Genomic DNA, 11,086 nt, shown 5'->3' with positions numbered 1-11,086 from the left:
CTTCAAAACAAATTGATCTCTAATTCTCTCCTCTTCGGCAGCACCAAACTTGCAAGAGGATGCCAGTTTTCTTAGAGCTGAAACAAATTCCTCAACTGATTCATCCTTCTTTTGTTCCTGAAGACCAAAATGATACCTTTCCATTATTGTGCTCAACCGTGGAAGGTAATGACGATCTAACTGCATTAAACATATCTCATACTCATTGAGATTTCTTTGATCGGCTGCACTGAGCTCAGGTAGATGTTCGAGAACTTCCTGCCCTTCCCCCTCAAGACAATGCAACAATAAAGAATGTTTACGTTCAGCACTTAAATTTGTCCCACAAACTCTTGCGTAATTCACAAAAATCTTTTTCCATTTCTGCCATTTTATATTAGGTTCACCTGGACTGGTCAGAAAAAATGGAGGTTGCGTCACATTCTGCATAAAAAAAGTAAACTGAAAGCAAACAACAAACTAACTCGTTAAGGAAATTAAGTCACAAATGTAGAAATAATATTATATATGTTTACTAACAATTAGATGAGATCACACCCATCCACCGCCCAAATCTTGAAAAGATAAGCATAAATATCTCACACAACCAAAGAATGTGCTGTCACAAAAGTGTATATAGAGTCTCGTTACCTCCTCCTTTATTTTTTTTTATAGGCCAAAGGTGTGCCAGTCACAGGCAGCGCTGGCTATTCAAACACTTTTTTTTTAAAGATGTGCCAGTCACCGGCAGCGCTGGCTATTCAAACCTTTTCTTTCCAAAGGTGTGCCAGTCACCGGAAGAGCTGGCAATTCAAACCCTTTTTTCTTCAAAGTTGTGCCAGTCACCGGCAGCGTTGGCTATTCATGTAGTAAGAAGAAAGTCAGCTTGAAACTCGAGAACCAGAAACTCCAAGAAAGAAATGACTCGGCATGGTTGAGAAAGTAAAAGCTGAATAATATAATCCAGAGAAGCACTTCACAATTTGCCTGATATCCACGTAAAGAGATTAAATTCTCCCCAACCTAACAAAATGGATGCAGTGCGTGACGACGCACTTTTAACATCCAGTCACTAATGCGCCAGTCAAAAATTTGTGTGAACGTGTATTTTCCAAATACCAGGCCTGTAAAAAGGTAATTCTTCCCAAACTCTTAAGATGGATGCAGTGCGTGACAACGCACATCCAACATCCAATCCCTGCTTCAGCTGTGAAAATCCCTCGTACGTCACAGCAAAAGCATATCCCTGACTGGAACGCAACGTAGAACAGGCCGTGACTAGACCATAAATTTCAGTGGAACGCAATGCGTGTCACCACTCACCCCTCCCTCTATACTCCTCACCAGGTAATTCCTGTGCGAAGTCTTGGAGCGCCGGGAGACGGACACTCAATTCTGCCACTGGAGAAGTGAAACCTTCTCTTCCAAATGTACTAACTGCCGCTGGAGGAGGATTGTCTTAGTTATCGAGGGGATAACATATGTCACTGGATGTTGAGGTGAAGATAAGCCCTCGCTAGTCGCCAAGAAAATGTGGTGTTTTCCGATAATCATGAGACAGGAACACAGGATGATGAAAACGCAGGTAAAGTTTTATTCACCTCATCCATCAACAGCCAAAGTCAACTGACAAGAAATATAATCTAACACAGAGATTCTTAAGCAAACGTTCTCTAAAGAATGCGCAAAGTGATTCCATATGGAAGTTCCATGTGAAGTAATGCTGGAGGTAAAACCAATACAATATCACACTCAGCTCTTTGGGGAGTGTGGATTCTGAGTACTGGCATGATCTGTGGCCTGAGCCTACCTCTGTATGGCAGGCAGACATAGAAACCCGCTCCTCCAGACTTCAATCATGCTTCAGTCTTCCACTGCAGAGGAGGTCAGCAGCTTATCCAGACTGCCGGTGCTACTTGGTGTAAAGCTTCACAGCTATAGTGCCTGCAGAACATGAAACATGCAAGTGGAATCAAAGCAAACTAAGAGGAGCTCTAAGAGATTAGTGGCAGCTTGCAGAGGGAAGGCTGCGGGGCAGTGGGGTGGGGCGGGAAGGGGCTGGGTGGGGGAATAGTGGAGTCAGACATACGACGGGGAGGAGTAAAGTAGGTAAATAAATACATTTAAAAAACAATTTACCTTCCGCTCGCTGCATCGCCAACTCGGCTTCAAGTCGCCTGGTGCCTGGAGGGCAGTGAAACGTGAGGAGATGTGAGGAGCTTTAATAAGGAAGAGGGCTCATTGGAAGTGTGCCCCTACTTCATACCTTACACACACCAGAGCAGCGTGATGGCAGCACAACTGCAACAAGCACATTGCTCATGAGATGTTCAACTTGCATCTGCATTGTGTTGTCTACCAGAGTGCTGGAGGGTGAATGAAAGGTACTTTTCCAAATTTCAGCCTTTTTATGTTTAGTAAAAATGCATTGTGCACTCACCAAAATCCACTAGTTAGCAACCTGCAGCCTGAGTCACAGATCATCTCGCCATCCAAATTGCCTTCTAAAATCACAAGGCATCACTCCCATTCTTCTTTCTACCCTCCTCCAATGCACACCAGACAGGTTGGAATCAAGAGGGCTGCAACTGAACTCAAATCAAGCACGAATGTAGAGACAACCGACATGGACCATTCTAGGCACAGATATGAAGACTTTATACAGGTGTCATCAGATGTATATTCCCCTAGAACTTGCCCCCAATGAAATCTTGGCGAGCTACTTTGAGGGTAAGACATCTGTTCTCAAGAACCGTGATAAGCAGCCTATAATCCTGAGTACATTAGAGACAATCTTGTCAATTCAAATAATCTCATGTAAGGCAATAGGTTCTTTTGTAATTTTTCAGGAAGATCGAGGCTGGTGGAATTTTTTTTTTTTTTTTACTTGAATATGGAAACATCTGTTTCCAGGATACTTGGTAGGTGTCATTGTTACACTGTCAGGTTACTCTGCACATTTTATCCCTGATGTACTTAAGAAGGAGAGAGTTTGTGCTAAACGGAGCTGAGCCATTTTGGGGCTAATTGGCTCCACTTCTGCTGTGCTAAAATGACTGGCTCAGACAGTGAAACACATTGAAGCAATTAAAATTGCAATTGAGTATGCAAATACGTATTGCAACCCCAGCATGGCGAAAGGTATACTAATGAACACAGATGTTCACCACAAGTCTCAGTAAAACGGAAGGTTACTGATAAATTATTACTCTTCCCTTCACTTTCAATCTCTCAATTATTATGATATTAACAGAGGATTTTAAACTAAATCTAGCCATGAGCACTCATTCAGGTGGGTTAAATAGGGTTGACGCTCAAAACCGGCCAATTCCTCATTGCATTAGTTAAAGAATTCAAATTATTTCACAGAAGTGAAAGTGATCATGGGGCACAGAGCATTATTATTAGATGTTCCTTAGAGAGTGTAACTGCTTTAAAAGCATTGGCATGATTGGTGAAATGGATTTTCCAAAGAAGGTTAAAGAGAACCCACCTCAAATCGAGGTCCTTAAATTGCAGAAGGGAATTCCGGAAACAAAGGCTTTGTAGACTGAAGTATCTTCAAGTTTCCAACCTCCACAATATGCAACTATCCTCTAGTCTTTGATCCTGGAAAAATTGAATGGACCACTCTCTCGACAAATGAGTGACCTTAAATAGGTCCCCATGCACTCATAAGATTCAAATATGGCTTGGCAGTGGGTGTTGTGGTGAGTGTTCTACTGCAACACCCATTCATTTTGACACTGCCCCCTATGTACAAGGGTGGCTTACATAGCAGGCAGCGCCAAAATTAAGACCAGGTAAACTAGTCTTAATTTGGCAAAACGAGGAGAAATGCATTATTTCTCCTCGTTTTTGCTTTTTCCATGTGTGCTGCCCTGTGCAGCACACATGGAAAAAGCAAAATGCCATGGTTTGTTTATGTACAGGAAGGTATCCCTTCCTGTACATAAACAAACTTTAAAAAAATTGAAATTTTGTTACTTTCATGTGTGCTGCATAAAGCAGTGCACATGAAAGTGACAGAATGGCATTTTAGGATTGTGTATGTGCAGGAAGGGGCACCTTCCTACACATAAACAATCCTCCCCTGCACGCAGACAGTCTTGCACTCTGGTGCAAGGGTGCCTGCATTGGTGCTAACTTGCTAAACTTAGCGCCATCGCAGGGGGAAACGCAAGGCTGCACCACATTCTTGTAAATATGGTGCAGCCTTGCGTTTCAGAAGTGGAGGAGAGAGGTGTTGAACCAGGAAGGCTAACTCCTCTCTCCTCCATTTCCTTGTACATATCCCCCTAAGTTCGTTGAAAGGCTAATATTCTTTTTACCAATAGCACTTACCACCTTAAGGAGGGGGACATTGTAGACCTGATTCAAATAATATGCTCTTGTTAGAAATGAGGGTCTCTAGTTGGCAATGGTTTGCACCTTTGTCCAAGTAGGGACCCACCTTCCTAGTCAGGGTAAGGGGGATACACTTCAAAAATAATAGCTTGGCACGAGCAGACAGGCTTATCTCAGAGGCAGTGTGCAAAGCATTTGCGCATGCATACAGTAACACAGTGAAAACACTACAAATGGACACCACTCCAGTTTAGAAAAATAAGTCAAACTTTATCTAAACCAAACAAGACCAAAAACGACAAAAGTCCACAACACAATACTGAAGAAATTGTTACTTTGCACGATAACCTTTAAATTGTAGAAATAGCCACAAAACCCAGCTCCTCCGAGTCGATCGCTCCGTCTGGGGCTACCGCGATGCTGAAAGTGACATGCTAAGAATTCCAGCTCACTGCAGGGTCAGCTAAAGCGAAGACAGACTCTAAAACAGTACCTTTCTCATTACGGCTGACAAGTTAGTATGAGGGAACCATCGCGGTTGCGTTGCAAAATGGAAGCGGTGCAGGATGCAGTGCCCTCACGATGAGGTGCAGGCAGCGGTTCAGTGATGCTCGTCCAGTCGGCGTCAGTGAGGCAAAGGCTTATGGTGCAGGGTGAGCTGGTGTTCGATACGGTGGTGGCAGGCTGCGGTGCAGGCGATGGAGCTGGTCGATGTACCATTTGAGTGGCGGCGGCGATGTCGGTGATGTCCAGGCATGGTGAAGCGAGGAGATGCAGAATGCACTGCCCTCAGGTCACAGTGCAAGCAACGGCTTGGTGACAATCATTCAGACGGCGTCAGTGAGACCATGGGACTGGTGCAAAGTGCATCGGTGCCTTCTGCGGGGCCTTTAGGACATGGAATCCTGTGACGGACTCAGTGACAGAGTCGGTTGCCCTTTTCTTCTGTGGCTACTGAAACCAGCAGAGACGGTGCCCAGAAGGATGGTGAGGTCTTTGCTGTTCCTGAGACCTCGTGAACAGGGGGCAAGCTCTACTTCCAAGCCCTTGGAGATACTTCTCAAGCAGGATACACACACAGTTCCTCTCCTGGGCAGAAACAGCTACTGCAGGCCAACCCCAGACAGCACACAGCAAAAGGGCAGTACTCTTCCTCCAGTTTCTTCCAGTTCTTCTCCATGGCAGAGGTTCCTCTTGAAGTCCGAAGTAATCTAAAAGTCTGGGGTCTGGGTCCCACTTTTTATAGCACAAAATCCTTTGCTCTCTGGTGGCAGAGAAGCTCTTTACCCAGCCAAAACCAATTGTGTTCTCTCTGGTGCAGCTTCCTGGCAGGAGGTGGAGACAGCATTGTCAAAGGCAGACGAGGCCCATTCAGATTTGAAAGGAATCTCCTCCCCCTACTCTGAATGCAGCCCAGGTCTATTCAGCCCTGACTCAGGTAGGAAAGGCAGGACACACATCAACCCCCCCCGGTGGCCATCTGAGAGAATGCCCACCCCCAGCCCTTCTAAATTCAAAAGCCAGACAGTCACACCACAAACCGGCAGAGGCACACAGGAAGGTTAAGCAAGAAAATACCCACTTTCTAAAAGTGGTATTTTCAAACCCAGAATGTTAAAATCCTCCTTACTAAAAGATGCAGATTTATATTCTGAGTACTAAACTTTATTTTCTCATCTTGTTCCCATGGACAGTTATACTTATAAGATGTTATAATTGAGCTCCCCATTCTATCCTATGGGATAGATAGCCTTCCAATAGTGAAAAACTAAATTGGCAGTATTTCACTATCAGGACATGCCACACACATCAGGCCATGTCTCACCTTTTACCTACACTGCACCCTGCCCACAGAGGTACATTAGACCTACTTTAGGGATGACTCACATGTAAGAAAAGTGAAGGTTAGGCCCTGGCAAGTGGGTGGGTGCACTTGCCAAGTCAACATGGCAGTACTAGACTGCACACAGACACTCCAGTGGCAGGTTTGATTTACCTTTGAAAGGCAGCTTGTGTGGGAAGCACAATCAGTGCTGCAAGCCCACTAGCAACATTTGGTTTATAGGCCCTGGGCACACATTGTGCACTGTACTAGGGAATTAATAATAAACCAAATATACCAATCATGGAATCACCAATCCATAACAACAATTAACAGAGGGAGCACTTGCGCTTTGGCAGTGAACAGCAGTGTCAAAGTGCCCAAAACATCTAGACCAGCAAAACAAAGTCCAACACACAGCAAAATACCGGAGGTAAGAGGCAAAAAATGCAGGGGAAAAACATCCCAATGATGCCAGGTCTAAAAGCTCTCATGATGCCCCTCGCCAAATAGTATTCCAAAGAGTGTCCGTAAAGAAGACTCCACATTTTGGGCATCCAGTTTGTTTCCTTTGTTGAAAACTTAACTTGAAACACAAATAGCGCAGGTATATTGACAGAAATCAAGAAAGATCCCGAATCGCGATCAAACTGTTGTTTCTAAGCCCTGTTAGACAATCAGGCTAAAGTCTTTGCCAGAATATTATTACACAATCTTTAGGATTGAATAGTAGAAAAGGCCCTGCTGTTGTTTTACAAAACAGGCTTTTAATCACACTGCAATGCTTTTAACAAGATACTAGAAGTGCACCAAGATGCTTTTGGCAGGAAGTGAAAACGATTTGAATTTTCCATTGACATAGTTATGCATTCTCCATACTTAACATGGGATACACTAAGGGACTGGGGAATTAAAAACTCATTATTGAGTGGTCGCCTTGATTCAATTAAATTCGATTTTATTGATAAGTTAATTAAAACATATTGAAAGAGAAGACTCAAAAGATCATTCTGGCTTGTATTAATGAAACTAAAAATCAACATTAGTGATTTGACCAATTAAAACATTATGTAAAATTGTCTAGTTCATAAACAAGTTGCAATCATAACTTCATTTGAGGTCGCCCAATGTCCCTACTAAATTCCTTTTGCTGTTCTTGTGTTTCTCCCACAAATCATGTTAAGGACACTAACTTTTTTTAGCATCCAATGTAAAATTCCTATACATTTACAGAGCGTTTTAGCATTTTCAATGTTGCTTTTTTATGTATGTGTAGTTTATTAATCTGCTATTATTTCATTTTCTCAACAGCTAAGGACCCCCTGAGTAGGCATCGCCAACCCCCAGAGGGCCACAGACAGCAAGTTAGGAATCGCTGCCCTACTATTTGTAATCTCTAGGATTTGGTTAATTCTCAACTTATTTTTTTTTGTCTCAGCTTGGGCTCCTCCTTGGAAAATATGAAGTCTTCTTTGGTAACTCTGGTTGTGAAACCTTTTCATACGAACGTGTTCCTAGATGGGGTTTATCAGAATTTAATATAGAAGTTCATCTGGTATGCTTTGCGTAGTAGGCTCTTGGTTCCACCTAGCAATAATAATTTTGCGAGTTGCCTCAAAGCTTCTATCAACATATCACATAATTGAAGCTTATATGTTATTATTATTATAAATAATGTCCGTCCATGGCCCTCAAAGAGACAGACTTCCAATAGTGGCAACCTTAAAATATTCATGTCATTTCTCCTCACTAGTCTTTGCAGGAATAATGGTAACTACCTGAAAAGTCAACTTCAACTTGCTGATGCAAATTGAATTATGCCAAAGATCAATGATCAGCTTCATAGTAGCCACACCGTAGTAATGTCATGTTGGCACCCACTGTAAAACAGGTGGCACCCGTCATAAGAGTTAAAAAAGCAATCCCTGAAATCCCTTCAGATAACAGTCCTTCACACAGAACTCCTTCATCTCTTAATGCCTCCCTAGTTCTCTCTCTCTTCCACCTTCTCTCTTTCGTCCCGTCTTTGCTGGCAACCTTTTGTCTTTATTTTAAGTAATCTGACTTCATTAATGTTTTAAAACGCTTCATGAATGTATTTTTGCAATTCATTTTTAAGTAATGTAAATGAAAAAGCATGCTTTGTTGTAAAATCTATGATTGTAAATGCAAATAAAATCACAACTTTATATAACTGTGAGTTTTTTGTTTAGCTTTTGGTGCTGTAGTTGTCAACCAAAATTTCATTTCATTATTTGAATATTCAGTGTACTGGCTTGGTAAGAAATCTAATGTATTCTTGTAACTGCAATATTTCTATTAATGATATGCAATTGTGTTAAAATCCTATTTCTAGAACAGTCACACCGAATAATTTTGGGGCATATTAGATGTTAGATGTGAAGGACATCTAACCTGAGCTTCAATTGGAGTTCCATAGAGCATATTATCAAGCCCATTATCGCCGTTTTAGCGGCAGTTTTCTGCCACTAAAGCGGCAATAATTTTATTGCTTGTCTTGATAATATGCCCCTTTGTTCTTAGCTTCACAACATTTCAGGGGCATGCATCTCCACATTACACTTTGCACAGCTACACATTAAGTGAGACATATTTGCTTCTTCTCACGATCACGATTTCAACTAAGATAATAAAAATGATTTTAATAAACCAATAACACGTATTCTAATGTTTTTTCTTGACCTGAACTCATGCAAAACGCAATTACCCTGAGATTAGCATCTCCACAATGCCAGGGATGTGTCCAGACAGAAGCAGGTAAAGATATGCTTTTCATTGTAGGGTACTGGTGTTTAGCTGCTGGTTATGCATTTTGATTCATGAAGATCCTTTCTTGAGAATTAGAGATGAAACAGAAAGACATGGATCGCTGAACCTTTCCTTTTTTTCTTCAGATTTGGTCCAAATTCTGCAGTGGGGAGAAGGTCTGAGGGTCCGAGGTTAAGAAATACACACATATTCTCCTGAAAAGTCATGATTGGACCCCTCTGCATAATCTACCCTATGACACCACTGCATTGTTTTATAGCCAGGCCAGCTTACAGGAGACCATCCTCGCAAGGTATGCATGGAATTAAAAGAGTGACTGAGGTTGTCCTGGCCTCAACGGGCCACTGCTTTATGTTTGGCTAGAGGAGGGAAGCCCAGTATTAAATGTTTTATATGCCTCTTCATACTTAACATTTGCTGTGTCTATGCTCAATATTACATTTTTTATACTATTACCAAAGTTGCTTACGTTGGAAAGGATGGAAGGCCGAGCTGGGCAAGCTGGGATTCCAAGTTGTGACCTGCAGGTCACCACAATTTTTTCAGTAATTATTCAAATCACAGAATTCATTCTGCCATAATGTATTTGGCTCTACATATCCTTGGACCCAAGGCTGCTTTGCGTGCTGCACTATCAATGGTTACACCCCTGATACAAGTGGAAATATTTACAAAGGAACAAGTAGTCACTGTGATGCTGTCTGCCAGAGATACAATGACAATGGGTCCTGAATGACTTATTGCAGCGTCAGCAGATTAAGATTCAGGTAAGATACACCTGTGCATAAGTTACATTTGTAACTTTACAGTTTTGAGTAACTTTTCAACTTTTGGCTAGTCGCCTTCCAGAGTTCAAAGTAACTCAAATGTGTAGAATTACATTATGACATTATAAGTAATTTACAAGCATGTTTTACTTGAGGCTGGACTTCTGCACTCATGGTAGAACATCAGCACTCAGGGTGGAGACCTCCATTTGGTAGTTAGACATTTTATTACTAGCTATCTGGGGTGTGAGCACTGGTCAAGCAGCAACCACAATCCTAGTCATGGTAAGGCATAAGCAAACCCCAAATTAACCTATGCTCATCCCCCTGTTAGTTTGGTACAGAGCAGTCAGGCTTAATTTAGAGATGTAAAAATAGAACATCTGTACATAGCCTAATTGACAACAATGTTAACTTGACTTAGGCTTCAGAACAAAAATTCATTTAAAAATGACAGGTAGACAAATTGTGCAAAAATTACCAGGCTTACATTTCTACCACTCAGCCTCAGCTAGGCCTCTCCTTTCTTTATTAGAGATGCTTTTAGGAAATGCTGAACTATGCTCAAGAGTATTCAATAACTTAGCCTTTATCTGATTTGGTTAGACCTCTGTCATATCTGCAGAATGTGCAGAGTTTATAAAATGTATTACTTTCTTCAGCTACATAGTCTCAATAAACTAAAACTAAACTTCCTTTTTTGTCATATGTTCATATAATATTGAATAGAGAATTGTGTTTGTTGGACTTGGACCTTTTTGCAGGGTCATCCCTGAACCTTTTGCTTTCCTCCTAGCCTTTTTTCGGACATAGTGTTGGTGGTTTTAGGACTCTGGGCACGTTAGCTCTGCTGTCCAGTGTAAAGTGTGTGTGCTCTCTGTGGTAAACAAGGTAAAGATTTGTCTACACCTGTTTGGCATATTTAATTTACCTGTCAGTCCCTTGTAAAGTGGTATCTCACATACCCGGGACTGGTAAATTAAATGCTACTGGTGGGCTTGCAGCGCTGATTGCGCCACCCACCAAAGTAGCCTTTCAAACCTGTCTCAGGCCTCTGCCATTGCAGGGACTGTGCACGCAGTGTTACTGCCGCTGTGAAATGGCACCTAAAATGTACACCACATCTGTGACCCCCCTTTTTCTACATGTCAGTCACCCCTAAGGTAGGCCCTAGCTAGCCATATGGGCAGGGTGCATTGTAGGTAAAAGGTAGAACATGTACCTTAAGAGTGTGACATGTCCTGGTAGTGACAAACCGCCATTTTGGTTTCTCACTGCTGTGAGGCTCCCCTCTAATAGGAATGCATTGGGGATTCCCTGATAAGTATTTCAGTGGTAATTCCTGATATGAGAGGAGCAGCGTGGTCAAGTTTGGTACGGT

The 11,086-nt window shown here is 42.2% G+C and overlaps 1 protein-coding gene across 1 annotated transcript in view; it reads left to right on the top strand.

The window, feature by feature from the left end:
* The first annotated feature begins 1,315 nt into the window (after positions 1–1,315).
* LOC146831158 (uncharacterized) overlaps positions 1,316–11,086 on the top strand; it is a 28,820-nt gene continuing 19,049 nt past the window's right edge. The window contains exons 1-2 of the mRNA XM_085604109.1: positions 1,316–1,564; positions 9,064–9,230. Coding sequence (XP_085460235.1) covers positions 9,143–9,230 — 88 coding nt within the window. The 5' untranslated portion in view covers positions 1,316–1,564; positions 9,064–9,142. The remainder of the gene's footprint in view (positions 1,565–9,063; positions 9,231–11,086) is intronic.

The sequence above is a fragment of the Triturus cristatus genome, chromosome 5_1 (genome assembly GCF_964204655.1).
Source record: "Triturus cristatus chromosome 5_1, aTriCri1.1, whole genome shotgun sequence".
Taxonomy (NCBI): domain Eukaryota; kingdom Metazoa; phylum Chordata; class Amphibia; order Caudata; family Salamandridae; genus Triturus; species Triturus cristatus.
This window is presented reverse-complemented; position numbering and strand designations above follow the sequence as displayed.